The sequence below is a fragment of the Oryctolagus cuniculus genome, chromosome 5 (genome assembly GCF_964237555.1).
Source record: "Oryctolagus cuniculus chromosome 5, mOryCun1.1, whole genome shotgun sequence".
NCBI lineage: Eukaryota > Metazoa > Chordata > Mammalia > Lagomorpha > Leporidae > Oryctolagus > Oryctolagus cuniculus.
The window spans coordinates 23,747,729-23,763,966 of record NC_091436.1 but is presented as its reverse complement, the minus strand read 5'-3'; the positions used below and the strand labels follow the sequence as shown (position 1 = coordinate 23,763,966).

Genomic DNA, 16,238 nt, shown 5'->3' with positions numbered 1-16,238 from the left:
TGGCATTTTTAGTGTCAACTGGTTCTTGAAATAATGAGGGACATACACACAGCATCATAGAATTCTTAAAGTCGGACTTGAATCATCTTCCATTCTGCCCTCTTATTTTACCAACTGAATAACCTGTCCAGTGAGACAAGACCATTTACCAACAGCCAACGATTGCATATTTGTAGAAGTAAAAAGACCAATGTTCAGGGTGTTTTTGATCATCATTCAATTATTCTTACCACATTGTCTTATTTTGGTAAAATAGTATCTTATGAAATAAGTAAGCTGTGTCTTTAATGTTTTAATATGTACCCAGTTTCTGTCAATATTCTGAATTTTGTGAGGAAAAATCATTATCTGTTGTGGATGATAAAAATTCAGATTTTTTTTGTTCTGGTTTCTATGTGACTTGGCAGCCACTTAACTTTGGCATCTCAATTTCTCATCTGAAAAACTGAGATAAAAACTCTGCTATGCAGAGTTTTTATGCAGTGATTGTAAAAGGCAAATGAACTAATATATGTAAAATGACTTTATAAAATGTAAAGATTGAGTCCATTTATGAATTCACAGCCTAACTCAGTCTTTGTCTTTCAAAGCTAAAAAGTATTAATTTCACAATATTCTTTCTAGATTTAGTGGAAATCAAGTGTTTAAATTATAATTTAAAGCAATAGTCTGGACACTTAGCTTAACTTTTTTGCTCTATCCAGAAAATATTAACTTCATTTGCTTCAGTAAGTATTTTTCCCCACTACTTCTAGGTGGGTAAAATTTTGTATGGTGCATATATTTCCAGTGAAACCAATTTCAGTAGTTGCTTATGAAAGCTATCCGGGAACCAAATACTTAAATATTGGGCTATGTTACCAACAAATTTGATTAGTTCTCCTTTCTCTCTCAAATCTAAATATCTTACTCACATCGTCTGATCCCACACAGCCTGTACCACATGGTCAACCAATTAGCCTTGACTCAATCCTTGCTCCACCCTGCTGTATCTGGTGCTAGTACTCACCACCCTGCTTCTGTCTCTGCTCAGGCTTCTCCTGTGATACTGGACTTTTTCTGTGTTAGGACAGCGGCTGTGTCATGCCTTCAATGTCTGATTCTAGACTTATCTTTTGTATTAGATGTTGTGAGAGACTGATGACAGTTCAGAATAATCATTAATCACTAATAAGTAGTCAGCTACAATCATCTTGTATCATTCTTTATTTCCAGACATAAAGATGGACCTCATATTTTGTTATGATTCTCTCATTGTTTTCTTGCCTTACCTCTCCAGTATGTGTGTGAGCTTGTCATAGGTCGGATTCGTATCTTTTGCTTTTTTCTTTGTCCTTACAATTCTTATAACAATGCTGGGTCACTGTGAGCTTTCATAACTGTGGATGGCAGATGACTAGATGACTGACATTTTCAGTTGTTTTCCTGATGATCTTGTATTGTCGTGATAGACTGGAGGTCATGGTCTAATGCGTATCATTTTGATGATTTTTCCCTTAGAGGATTGCATTTTCTGTAGCCACATTCAGGCACCAGCCCCACTCCATTCACACAGCCCTTTGTTATCTTCTGTAAATCCATATCTGACCAAGTACAGAAAATGAAAATTTACTGCTTTTTGAAAGGAAGAAAACAAACTATTTCGTGTCATAATTGGAATACACATAAAAATATGAAGTAGAAACCCAATTTGTAGCATGGCTCACTTTTGTGTTAATTTGAAACTAACATTCCTGTAATTGTTAGAAACTGGAATGAGTATATTTATTTAGAAATTCTGCTTATACAGGCTATATTTACTTTAATATTTTTGAAAAAATTATTTTATATGAAAGGGAAAGAAAGAAGAGAGAGGGCGAGAGAGCTTCCATCTACTGGTTCACTCCCCAAAGGCTGTAATGGCTGGGATTGGGCCAAATGCAGAAGCCAGGTAGTCCATCCTGGTCTTTTAAATGGGTGGCAGGGGCCCAAGTAGTTGTTCCATCATCTGATACTTTCCCAAGTCCATTAGAAGGCAGCAGTGTGGCAGCAGAGCAACCAGGACTCAAACTGGCACTCAAATATCAGATGCCAGCATCCAAGCAACAGTTTAATCCACGGTATCACACCGTTGACCCTGTTTTAACATTTATATATTAATTATTTCATGTATCAATACTGAATGTTATACACATTTATAGCAGAGGATCAATAAGTTTGATACATTTCCATGTAATTTTAAAAATTCATTTGAGAGGCAAGGAGACACACACACACACACACACACACACACACATAGACATCACTACAATCCTGTTTCATTCCCAAATTGCTCACAATGGTCAGAGCTGGGCCAAAGCCATCAGCTGGGAACTCAATCCAGGTCTCCCATGAGGGAAGCAGGAACCTAATTCTTTGAATATCCCTGCTGTACCCATGATCAAAATCAGTAGGAAATTGAAGTCTGGAACCAGAGGAGATATTGAACCCAGATACTTTGATGTGGCATATGAATATCTTTTGAAAAGTTTTTTGTTAATATAAAGAGAACAGATTTTGTGTAGTTTATAGTTATAATTCTAATATGATAAATCTTAAACAGTATCCTAACTGTTAGATTAATAACCTCCCTTGTTTGATATGTCTGAACATAGATTATAAACTCTGCCTATTGAGGGACTATTTTGAAAAGAACATTTCCCCAACCCCCAAGTGTGTTCTTCTTTTTTTTTATTTTATACTTTACATGTCATGGTTTATATATACAGAAATTTGATTAAATTTTTTAACTTGATAATGGAATATCTCTTTGTATTTATTATAAAATTTACCAATAAAATCAAAGTTTAAATATATTTTGGCAGTTTGTACTTCAAAGTAACATGATAAAACTATCTGTTCCCTTCCTTCCTTCCTTCCTTCCTTCCTTCCTTCCTTCCTTCCTTCCTTCCTTCCTTCCTTCCTTCCTTCCTTCCTTTCCTCCTTTTCCTCTTCTCCTCTTCTCCTCTTCTTTTCACTTCTCCTCCTCTCCTCCTCTCCTCCTCTCCTCCTCTCCTCCTCTCCTCCTCTCCTCCTCTCCTCCTCTCCTCCTCTCCTCCTCTCCTCCTCTCCTCTCCTCTCCTCTCCTCTCCTCTCCTCTCCTCTCCTCTCCTCTCCTCTCCTCTCCTCTCTCTTCTCAAGATTGATTGATTTATTTGAAACGCCAGAGTTACAGAGAGGTAGAGGCATAGAGAGAGAGAGATCTTCCATTCACTGGTTCACTCCCCAAATGGCCACAACTACCAGAGCTGGGCCGATCTGAAGCCAGGAAACAGGAGCTTCTTCCAGGTCTCTCATGCAGTGCAGAGGCCTAAGGACTTGGGCCATCTTCTGATGCTTTCCCCAGCCATAGCAGAGAGTTGAGACTCGAACTGGTGCCTACGGAAACAGGAGCTTCTTCCAGGTCTCTCATGCAGTGCAGAGGCCTAAGGACTTGGGCCATCTTCTGATGCTTTCCCCAGCCATAGCAGAGAGTTGAGACTCGAACTGGTGCCTACATAGGATGCTGGCACAACAGCTTTACCCACTACGCCACAGTGCTGGTCCCTATTCTTTTTCTTAAGATTTGTTTATTTGAAAGTCCTAGTTAGAGAGAAGGTGGGGGGGGGGGGAGTCTTCTGTCTGCTGGTTCACTCACCAAGAGGCCATAATGGCCAAGACTGAGCCAGGCCAAAGGCAAGAACCAGAAACTTCATCTGGTTCTCACAAGTGGGTGGCAAGAATCCAAGGGCTTGGACCATCTTCCACTGCTTTTCTCAGGCATATTAGCAGGGAATTGGATTGCCAGTGGAGTGCCTGGGATTTGAACTAGTGGCCATATGGCATGGCAGTATCGCAGGCAGCGACTTATCCCACTGTGCCCCAACGCAGCCCCAACTATCTGTTCTTAAAATAGTATGAACTACTAAATTTTATGTATTCGTTTTATTGTATAAATATCAGATTATAGAATTTAAGTGTCCTGTGCTTGTGTATTAAAAAAATTTCATAAGGGCATGCCTTGTGGTGCAACTAACTGGTTAAGAGGCTGTTTATAAAATAGGCATCCCATATTGGAGTGCTGGTTTGAGTTTCTACTATTCCACTTCCAATCCACCTTCCCAGAAGAGCAACAGAAAAGGGCCCAAGCATGGGAGATCTGGATAAAGTTCCTGAATCCTGGCTTTGGCTTAGCCCAGACCAGGCTGTTGCAGGCATTTGGGGAGTGAACTAGTAGTAAAGGATACCTATCTATCTACCTATCTATCTCTATCTATCTTTATCTATCTATCTATTCTAATCTATATCTATAGCTATATCTCTGCCTCTGTAGCTCTGCTTTTCAAATTAATTAGTTAATTAATTTAAGCTGTTGTGAGAAAGCTTAAAATGAAACCCTGAACAATGATCTTGAATCTGAAATAGTAAAAATAGTAGTAAAGACTTTTTGTGGACTGTGTGTTATTTTGTAGCAAGGATTGTATCTTAGTAATTTTTGTAGCTCTTTTTCCATTCCTAGAACCTAGTACTATGACCAATATCTGAGAGACAACTCAGTAATTCTTTGATAAGTGTTGGAATGAGGATCTCTGCTTTTAAAGATAAAGTAAAAATTTATTTCTAGCCAATTTTTTTTTTTTTTTTTGACAGGCAGAGTGGACAGTGAGAGAGAGAGACAGAGAGAAAGGTCTTCCTTTTGCCGTTGGTTCACCCTCCAATGGCCGCCGCGGCCGGCGCGCTGCGGCCGGCGCACCGCGCTGTTCCGATGGCAGGAGCCAGGAGCCAGGTGCTTTTCCTGGTCTCCCATGGGGTGCAGGGCCCAAGCACCTGGGCCATCCTCCACTGCACTCCCTGGCCACAGCAGAGGGCTGGCCTGGAAGAGGGGCAACCGGGACAGAATCCAGTGCCCTGACCGGGACTAGAACCCGGTGTGCCAGCGCCGCTAGGCGGAGGATTAGCCTAGTGAGCCGCGGCACCGGCCTATTTCTAGCCAATTTTTAAGTGAAGTTAAAATTGCTTCTCATTGGTTTATATAAAATGATTTCTTGGTGTTGATTAGCTGATTTATTCTGTTGTTAATTATAATTTGATACTTCACCAGAGATTTCACACCTGAGAACATAAACTATTAAAATTGCGGTAGACAACTATAAAGACTACATTGACAGAGACCTAAGTAAATGAGGATAATAAATTTTAAGCATTTGCAAGTTTTAAGCACTTAATATATGGATAACTTTCTAGTTAGTTTCTAAGATTCACTTCTCTAAACAAGAAATCTTCTGACTGTTCATGGAAAATACACATTGTGAAAAGAATGTGCATGGATTTAAAAAACTCTTTTATACCAAAATAAATTTATTGGAGTACCCTTATATCACTTATGGGCATATTATATATAGCATTAGACCTATGTTGAATATTGCATTTGTAATTATGAGCATAGAGTTTAAATTCACAGTATTTGTGAAAATGAAATCTTTAAAAATATTCATTTATGTTTTATATGAACAACAAAGTGACAGAGAGGGAGAGACAGAGATCTCTGTCCACTGGTTCAGTCCCCAAATGGCTGAGCCCTTGGAAGCCAGGAGCTTAGAACTCCTTACAGGTCTCCCATGTGAATGGCAGGGTCCCAAGTACTTGGGCCATCTTCCATTGCTTTCCCAGGCTTATTATCAGGGAGCTGGACTGTATGTGAAGTAGCCAGGACTTAAAACAGTGCTCAGATATGGGATGTGGTATCACAGGTAGTCCCTTAACTTGCTGCTTCACAGCAGCCCCAGATAATGAAATCTTTTCAACTTTATAGTTCTTGTTCTCATTCACTTTAATTTGATTATCTAAGTTCATGTGTTGTGTAGAAAGTGATTTTAGGCTGTGTATTCTTCCATTAGACAAACATAGCATTAAAATATGTCATGAAGTTATGGTACAGGTTTAATGTTAATTGTTAAAACTGGATAGAAAAGTTACGTCTTTAAGATCCAATTATCTTTAATGGTTTACCTTCAAGAAAATAGACATTCAAGAATATCATACTGTTTACAATTTTAAATACATCTAATATGATGGGATTTTTTTAATTTTAGGGGTCGAACTGGAAAAATTAGAGTGCAGAGTCTGAAGATTGGATTGATGTCTCTCTCCAAAGGTCTCTTAGAAGAAAAATACAGATGTATGTAACATCTTTCTTATACCAAAAGTGTTTGTAAAAGTAGTGATGTTCGTAACAACTTTGGGGAGACTTATTTCTTATCATTTGCTACAAAAGTAGTTTCCATATCTTTTATATTATCAGTGTTTATAATATGCTAGACACAGGGCAACAGAGCAAACAAACTGGGATTTGCGTGAATTGCAAAGCAGATTAGGGGAGGGAGAGGTGAGGTGCATTAATGGAGTGAGAACCAAAAACAAACCAAATCTCCTTAACTTCCTGGAACCCTCTCCCTGGTAAGCACTGTGATTTCCATTTTCTATTGAAAAATTTATTCCTGAGATTAAGAATCTAGTCAAAGGCTACAAAGCTACTAAATCATGGAACTAGAATCAAATCCAAGATGTTTTGACACCAAATCTCAGGTTTGTAAAAAAAAAAATTTGTTTACTTCTAACACTAAAAATTAGAAGATGAACTTGAACTTTTATGGATACAGATACTAATGCTAAAATTTTCATTTTATACTTGGGGTAAAATAAAAAGTGGTAAAATTTATTTTGCTGCTTTTTTTGTATTTATAAAATATTTTAGTGGTATCCCTTAAACTGTCAGTTAATGAAAGTGTCTAGGTGTTAGAAAGGGCACTGCTTGGGAGCCAGGGACTTTTACCTTCAAATCCCTACCAATTAGTGGCTGAGTGACCTTGGGTAGGTTACAGGATCCCATTGAACACAAGCCAATAAATAATATTACACCCACTTCACATTTCAAGAAGCTGAAGTGTAGTGAATTTCCTTCAACTGAAAAATGTAGCTAATAATTCCCAGTTGAAAAGGAACTGGAGATAGCATGTTTTAAGGACCTAGAAATAGCAGTTAAATAAATGATAGCCATTGCTGCTATGTCTCCAAACTCTTAACAACTATAGCATAGCTTTGATTTAATTTTATCTCCAAATGTGAGTATCTTGATCCTGTCATGCACCTTTTCAGATGATTCTTTGCAGATAAATCCATACATTATGGGGAGAGGGTTGGGATATTTCATGAGTGGAGAAATTTAAAGTAAAGAGGGTATGTCATCCCAGGTACATTTAGTGTCATGTCATAGAGAACATATATCGAAGAAAACTCCAGAAAATTTGAAGCTTAATATGTTTATTTTGGAGTAAAATTTTTTTGAAATCCATCAATAATGTTTTCATAATATGTAGTTTACATGAACTTCTTAAAGGCTCTGCATATGCATGAATTTTAAAATATTTTTGCACCAAATCAACTTGTCTTTTAATTCCATTTTCCAAGTGCTGTTTTGAAGTATCCCCAGATATTTCTGAACACTTTTTGAGGGGTTGGTGTGTGATTGTTTAATTTTAAATTTCAAGTCTACAAAATGGTGGCTTATTTTTCTTACATAGTTGGACAACTGTGTCAAGACACAATGATGTGGATTTGTGTGAGATGAAAAGCTGAATGTAGCATCAGGAGATGAAGAGCCTTGGTGGAGTGAGAGCTCAGGAGTCAGGCAGAACAAGATTCACGCCAGCCTTCTGTTCTATGGCGGCTTCTCCAGTCTTCTCCTAGTCTTCAGGATCAGGGTGGTGTAGAGATCCAACTTCCAAAACTCCAAGTTGCGATCAGTTTAGAAAAGGAATTTTTCCATTATCTGTGATTGGGGTTTTTATGTGATCCTAAAAGAATTAGGACTCTCTGCAAGACACAGTTACTTGACAATGGTGAATTTACTCTGAAATAAATTCACATTCAAACTCAAAGCTCATATTTTGTTTAAGTCAACATTAAACTTTCAGATGATGGCAGAGGAAGCAGAGGCCCCTGCAAAGAAAATCTCTTTAATTTAATCCATGAAGTATGTCATTTTAGTACTTAATTAAATAAGGAACCTCTTGGGCTCACTCTTTAATCCAAATCTTTACTGGGCTATTGAGACCCTGGAAATGTTCTGGGTATGTTTTGCCTTTTACTTTGAGGGCCTATGCAGCTTTGATTTGAGTTTTGATTTCCCCAGTGACATCAGAACATTTCCTCATTATTGCTTCCTTTGTTAGAATTAATATTCAAAGGCAATTTGCTCTTCAAACTCAATGGCAAAGCACTATCAGGGTCAATTGGAATCCATCTGAACATTGATTTTGCAATGGCTGATGTCAGCATCTTCACCCCAGTTGTACTTCCTTCTCTCTAGGTGCCTCCCTGAGAAAATCCCTTGATTCTTGATCCTCATAATAACCTGTCCTCCCTTTACCTCAGCAAAAACACATTGACAGAGCATCCTTTTGAATGGCCAGGTGCATTATTTTTTCCATGCCAATTTATTGGAATTTGGTTTTCAGTTGTGAGTTCATTCTTGTGATCCATGTCCAACATCATGACACTGCTTTTTTGTGTCTCACTAAAATATTCAAATTGTGTAATTTGTGTAATTGTGATCCAGCTCCCTGCTAATGTGCCTGGGAAAGCAGCGGAGGATCGCCCAAGTGCTTGGACCCCTGATCATAAGAAACTCCTGGCTCCTGGCTTCAGCCTGGCCAAGCCTCAGCCTTTATGGCCGTTTAGGTAGTGAACCAATAGATGGAAGATCTCCCGCTCTCTCTCTGTAATTTTGCCTTTCACATTAAAAAAAAAATTTCATTGTTGATTGTTCAGCTAGCATTTTTCCTCATAAGTAAGAAAGAAAATAATATGATTTTTGTCTGATATTCATTTATCAGGTATTGTTTGAAAAAATGTTTAGAATCTAATAAACATTTGTTCATCAGTCACTTATTTTTAGGAAATTTCACATGAAAAATGCTTGGGTTTTTGTTCTTTTGAATTTTTAGAACTTGAAAATTTCTTTCCAAAAATGTTAATTTCTACAATGAAGTGGATTGACACTATTTATAAGTTTTTCCTATTTGAAGTTATTTTTATTAGTACATTAGCCTTATTCTCAGAAATATTGTAATAGTTTTTATGTGCAAAATATTATATATGTTCAATTGAAAATAAGCAAATATTTGAAAAAAGAGAAAGCTAATTTTATTTAATTTAAAAAAGTATGAAACATGTCAGTGTTTTTTCCAGTCAGTGGTAAATCCTAAGTACTATGTGAAAGAATACATAAATTTTGTTAATGAGTTATTTAAATTTGAAAAAATATATTTTATTACTTAAAGCAAATGATTTTTATAGGTATAAGGAATAAGAAGCAGATTGGCCCTAAAAAGAAAATGTATACCTACTTATACTTCAAGTGTTTCTTATGTAAAATAGATTTGACCATAGAAATATTTAAGAGAAAGATAATATATAAATATATTTAATAAGATGATATATGTTTAATAGAACATTGAATTTATTTATATATTTAATATATTTATATGGTAAAATTTGTATTTAATAGAATACATTTTCTTGGGGCTTTGGAGTGTTTATTTTAAAAATCAAGAGCCTATTGGCAATGTGAAAGGAGACGAAGAATCACACATCATGGGGTGGGGTAAAAAGAAATAGAAAACAAAAACATCAAAAGTTCTTAGGAATTGTGTTGTAATTGGGGTACACAGAAGAAAAGATGCTAGTCTAGATTGGAGAATTACATATTTGAGAGTATTTGATTATATTAAATAGCCTATGCAATGGTTGTGTTTGTATTATTTGCCTATGGCTAGAGACAAAAAAAATTTTCTTTTAACATTTTTATGAATATAAAGAGAACAGATTTCATGTATTTCTTAGATACAATTTGAGGAAGATAACCATATTTCCCTCTGTCTTTCTCTCCCTCCTTCAAGCTCTCTCCTTCCTTTTTTTTCTTTAATTTTTCAAAACCATTATTTTCTTTGTAGTCACAAGCCTAATGCGTCACTAAATATAATGTTCAACAAGTAAAACGTAGAAAGACCACTGTTCCACAAATCATGTCTGCTTCTTATACAATTTTTTGTATTCTAATTTAACTACCACATATCAGAGAAAACATGATATTTGTCTTTTGGGGGCTGGCTTATTTCACTGAGAATGATAGTTTAATTTTTATTGAATGGTTTTATATTTATGTTTAATAAAATATTGAATTTCAAAATGGAAACAAATCTTTTTCAAAAATTTTTATTGTGTATTTATTTGAAAGCAGAGTTACAGAGAAAGACAGAGGGAGAAACAGAGCACATGAGAGAGATCTTCCTTCCACTGGTTCACTCCCCATGCTGGGCCACACTGAAACCAGGAGTATAGAGCCTCTTCTGGGTTCCACACTGGGTGCAGGAGCCCAAGGACTTGAGCTATCTTCTGCTGTGTTCCCAGGTGTATTAACAGGGAGCTGGATAGGAAGTAGAAGTGGGGTCTTGAACCAGTGCCCATTTGGGATGCTGGCATCTCAGGCAGAGGCTTAACATGCTAAGCCACAACACTGGCCCCAGTGGAAATAAATGTGTTAAAATTTAAAGGGTTGCTATTAATACATTTTTATTCCTTTAACTAGTCGTGAAAGAAGATTTGTTTGGATTCATTTTCTTTCAAAAATTTTTTTAAAAAGATTTGTTTATTTATTTGAAAAGCAGCATGACAGAGAGAGGAAGAGACAGAGACATCTTTCATCTACTGGTTTGTTCCCCAAATGGCTGCAACAGCTAGCCTGGGCCAGGCAAAAACCGGTAGCCTGAAACTCCCTCTTGATCTCCCACATAGATGGTAGGGGCCCAAGGTGGCTGTCTCCGGCCACCTTCCCAGGCACATTGCCAGGGAGCTGGATCAGAAACAGAGCATCTGAGACTCGGACCAGCACTCTGATATGGGATGCTGGCATCACAAACAGCGGCTCAACCCATTGTGCCACCATGCCAGCCCATTGGTTCATTGTCTTTCTCAGTAAGAAGGGAAACCTTTATTGTAAGCATTTAAATTAACCCTCATAAATTTATTGTAGCATTTAAAAAGGAATTTTTTTAACTGATTGACCTATTTATTTGAGGGATATTCAAAATGTTCATAGGAAAAAACACATTATCTTGAATTCCATTTCCTTGAACTTTTTGAAGTGCACACAGCATTATTTTAAGAAGCATGTGGCTCACCAGTTCGCTTTTACAGACAGAATGTGAAGCTCAGAGCATTAAAATCACCCGACTCACATCACCCTGAAATTTCTTTTCTACACAGTTCAAACCACGTCACCAAAGATATATTTTAAGTAAAGAACAGTGTAGCAGATGGAAGTGAACCTCTTGCCTCTCCCTCTTGCAGATCTCTTCAAGGAGGTGGCAGGGCCCACAGAGATGTGTGACCAGAGGCAGCTCGGCCTCTTACTTCACGATGCCATCCAGATCCCTCGGCAGCTCGGAGAAGTGGCAGCCTTTGGAGGCAGTAACATCGAGCCCAGTGTCCGCAGCTGCTTCCAACAGGTGAACAGGACGTGGGATACAGGATGTGTTGGGGAAGGGAATTGAGAACGTTCTGAGAAATGGAATGGGGAACTTGGCTAGAGTCAAATGGTGGGAGTCTCCGAATACCACTCTAATTGGTTTGTATTTCATTTCTGAAGGCACATTTGATTCAAGGCATAACAACCTCTGCAAAAAGACTTACTCATTTTCTTTGAATAAAACCTAAAATCATTCACATGTTCTGTTACAAGATACTCATGATTTGGTCCTGCTTTGCCCTGGCCTCATCTTGTGTTATCCAGCCCACTGCTGTCTGCTTTCCAGCCATCCTGTCATAGCTCTTAGACTTTTCTGTCAGTGCCTTAGGTTATGTGCCCAGTGACTGAAGGCTTTTCCTCCCCTCCGACACCTACATCCCTTCTCATCACTCATTCTGTTCAATCTTTAGAGCTACCTTAACTTGCACATTCTCTGAAGATCTTTTGATGCTACTGTGTTCCTTACTGTATTCACCTTAATACCTCTACCTTTTCCTTCTCATGTTTCTTATGATTCTAATCACACACTAAGTTGTGTAGTTAGTTGTGTGTTGCATCTCAGTGAGCCTGAGCTCCATGAAGGTAAGAATCTGGCAGTCCCAGATGAAGGCCCCAGCTTGTTTGGTGTCTGGTGATGATTGATTTTTTGGTTCATAGATGGTACCTCTTTGTTGCTTCAGCACATGGTGGAAAGGGTGAATAAGCTCCCTGGGGCCCCTTTTATAAGGCGCTGCTATGATCTGAGTTCTTTTGTTGGAATATTAATTCCTTCCTGTAGCGTGTTGAGAGGTGGGGCCCTCATCAGTGAATCATTGCCTTTCTCCACTGAGTGAGTGCTCACTGTTGTTGGACTGGGTGGTTACAATAAGGACTGGCTGTTAGCAAGCAAGCTCATTCGTGTTCTGTCTCTCACATGTGTCCACTTGCCTTTGTACTTTCTGCCAAATTAAAGGAGCATGTGGCCCTCATTAGATCTAACACCCCATCATGAACTACATAAACCTCAATTGGTTATAAATTACCCAGTTCCAGGTATTCTATTATAATAGCAGAAAACTGACTGGTGGGCACTAATTTATTCATGGGAAATCACCTAACCATCTCCCCAGGCCCCCACCTCCTCATTCTATGCTTGTGGGGATTAGGTTTCAATGTAAATGTTGGAGAGTGGGGCCTTGAACATTGTAGCTATCTTAATGAATATTTGTGAAATCAGTAAAAATGCCTTGAGATCATTGTAGGCAAGATGTTTCTTTTTTTAATTTAAAGCAGTCTTTTCTTTGAGAATATATGTACAAAAGGAGAATGATGTACAAGGTTTTATACAGATCTAAGTGACTAATTTTCTACTGGAAAGCCCTTTCATTTCTTTTTAATGCTTACTGTGTATAACACATTTTAGAAACATCACTACTGATGTTATCCATTTGCATAAAGCAGAAGCCAAAGCACAGCCAATGATTTGTCATTGTTGAGAAAAAAAGTGCTCACACCATATCTTTGAGGAGAATCAATGTCATGGGCTATTACATTTTATAATGGTCCTTTTTCTTATTTTAGAAATACCCAAAATGCCAAATGAAAATTCTAAGTATGATTTATAGTCACATGAGTTGGTTCATAGAATGACCTCAACAACAGCAGGAGAGTGATATTGGTAGAAATTTAAGTTTCCACATATGAAAATTGTTTAGGATTTATTATGATAAAATTTAAAAATCCTGCAAAGTAAATTCATAGCACTCTGCCTCAAATGTTATACTGTAACACCACTGGAGCAAGACACAGGATTAATAGCTTTATTTCACATACTTAATGACCTTCAAGTTTGTGAAATTATTAGTGAGTCTTTTACAAATTTTTACTGTATGACATGAATGAGTTTTATAGACTTATTTATGTGAAAAGATAACCTGGAAGTGTCTTAGGCTGGAATTTTCTTGGCTAGAAGAGTCTTAAAGATTTTGTGACTTATGTGGATACAGTTATATAAGGGTGCTTCAAAAGCTTCATGAAAAATGAGTCGATATTGTGGTGCAGTGGATTAAGCAGCTGATTGGAATGCCCACACCCATATTACAATGCTGGTTTGAGTCTCATCTTCTTTGCTCTTCTAATCCTTCTTCCTGCTAATGGATTCTGGAAGGCAGCAGGTGATGGCTAAAGTTCTTGGGCCTTTGCCACCCTAGTGTTCCAGGCTCCTGGCTCTGTTCTGACCCATCCCTGGCTATTCTGGGCTTTTGGGAAGTGAACCAGTCTCTTTCTCTCTCTCTTCCCCTCCCTCCTCCTTCTCCCTCCCCCCTTTCTCTCCTTTCTCTCTCTCTCTCTCTCTCTCTCTCACACACACACACACACTCTCTCTCTCTCACTCTCTCTTTCATTCTCTTGCTCTCGCTTTGCCTTTTAATTAGTTGAAAACAGGCAAACTCTTTTGTAAGGTTGATGAAAATGGGCTCCAAAGACAATATGCATTCTTCTTGAACTTTTGGAAGACATGCTGTGTGACTTTCCTCTGTAAAGCAGTAGCACCTGCTGGAGTTTATATGAAGACATGTTCTACACTTTTCTTCTGTTTGTTTCTTTGCCAGAATAACAACAAGCCAGAGATCAGTGTGAAAGAGTTCATAGATTGGATGCGTTTGGAACCACAGTCCATGGTGTGGCTGCCGGTTCTGCACAGAGTGGCAGCAGCTGAGACTGCAAAACACCAGGCCAAATGCAACATCTGTAAAGAATGTCCCATTGTTGGATTCAGGTGAGGTGTGCTGCTGGAGGTGGCAGAGCCCTTTCCTGTTCTATCTGTGTAATCTTTGTATGTCCATCAACCCTTACCCTTTATTCTCATCTGTGGGGTTGCCTTCTAGATAAACAGGATGCTTGGGACATTGGATCCATTCCAAACTGGCATTCCTCCGTATAACCACTATATGAAGCTTGCTTTATGACTATTATCATGATTGTTATCTATGCTACTTTGGCTCAGAACCTGAGATTTTTATGAGTTTCTCTTTACTTAGGTCACAGAATTGTTCATGAGCAATAATTTTATGAGTTATTGTAAATATTCAGTGCTGATGTAATTTGATGAATGTTTCAAGGTCTTTGGGGGTCACACATAGTAAGGAAGAAGCAACATTTAAATACAAGCAGAGAAGTAATCAAATTCCTTTGTGTTATGTCTGCCAAGTTTGGTGTGAAATGGATTAACTTTATTGTTCACCTTCTCATTGGAACATTGCTAAACACCATATTTTAATGTAATCAGTATGTCAGACTTACCAGTTTGTGACCCCAAGGAAGACTGTCCAGGGCCTATGATTTGTCCCAAGATGAAGTATCTTGGCAATTGCGGTCCTTTTGACCTGTTAGAATATATCTTTGTAGGGTATAAATGTTGTCTCATAAGAATAGTTAATATACGAAAATTGTCTAGGGTAATACCTATCATAAATAGAATAAGAGTTCAGTAATAATTGGGCCTTTTATATTTTGATTGATTTGTTTTCACTTTATTTGAAAGGGAGATGGAGGGAGAAGCATCCTCCATCTGCTGGCTCCCTCCCCAGATGGCTAACAGCCAGGGCTAGGATAGGCTGAAGCTAGGAGCCAGGATCTCCAGGTCTTCCACATGGCTGGTAGGAACACAAGTGCTTAAGCCATCATCTGCTGCCTCTCAAGGTGCACATTAGTAGGATGCTGGATCTGAAGGAGACGAGCCACATTTTCATTATTATCAGTGACATTGTTAAGTGGAATAGTAGCTAATTAATCCATACAGGTGTCATTGAATTGTTCCATTATTCCATGTGAGAATATCAGGAAGACCTGGACAATGGTGTTGCTCAGAGCAAGGCAAACCTGAAAGATGTGAGGAAGAGAAAGATGAACATGTTTCTTAACAGAAATTAAGAAGCGTAATGTTGTGGAAACTGAAGAAACGGATTTACAGGACAGATTCTAAAGATCATATGGGAGAGCAGGTCTATGCATCAGTTCTCTTACTTTTCAATATATTGAGAGTATCATACATCTAAGATTTTAAATTTTTTAATGAAAGAAATATGTTTGGAGTTGATACTTGGTTTTGGGATAAGATCAAGCAAAGGTTTCTATAAACTAATGATGACTTAATTATTACACAAAGATTATGCATGGTGGGGAGTGAAGGTAAGAACAACTCCAACAGTAAAGTGGAGCCAAGACACAGTAGGTCTGATTAGCTCTTGGTTGTAAAGTGATACCTTTTTCTCTGAAGCTACAGGAAGAATGGAAGGCTGAATTCAGAAATAATATAGACAAGTATGTAAATTAGTGGATAATTTTTACTTTATCCAGGCTTTTCCTGTATCAACCTACTATTCTGTTAACACAAGAGACCTTGAAAAAGTTTGTAGAAAATGCAAATTGTGAAAAAACTATGGATTTATAAGTTTTTACATTAAAATAACCTTATCTTTTATTTCATTTTTTCTGCAAACTTTAAAAATTTATTTATTTTTACTTACTTTTTGACTTTTTATCTGAGAGAAAGAGAACAAATGAACACCTTCCTCCATTGGTTCACTCTTTAAATGCCTAACAGCAAGTGAGGTTGGGCTGGGCACTGCTGGGCCAAACCTGGAGCCAGGAACTCAGTGTAGTTCTTCCACACCAG

The 16,238-nt window shown here is 37.9% G+C and overlaps 1 protein-coding gene across 1 annotated transcript in view; it reads left to right on the top strand.

Annotated features, from left to right (window-relative positions):
* UTRN (utrophin) overlaps positions 1-16,238 on the top strand; it is a gene marked incomplete in the record, with an annotated part of 519,651 nt that overhangs the window by 451,088 nt on the left and 52,325 nt on the right. Inside the window, 3 exon segments of the mRNA XM_070073468.1 lie at positions 6,090-6,175; positions 11,407-11,564; positions 14,173-14,339. Of these exon segments, the coding sequence (XP_069929569.1) occupies positions 6,090-6,175; positions 11,407-11,564; positions 14,173-14,339 (411 nt within the window).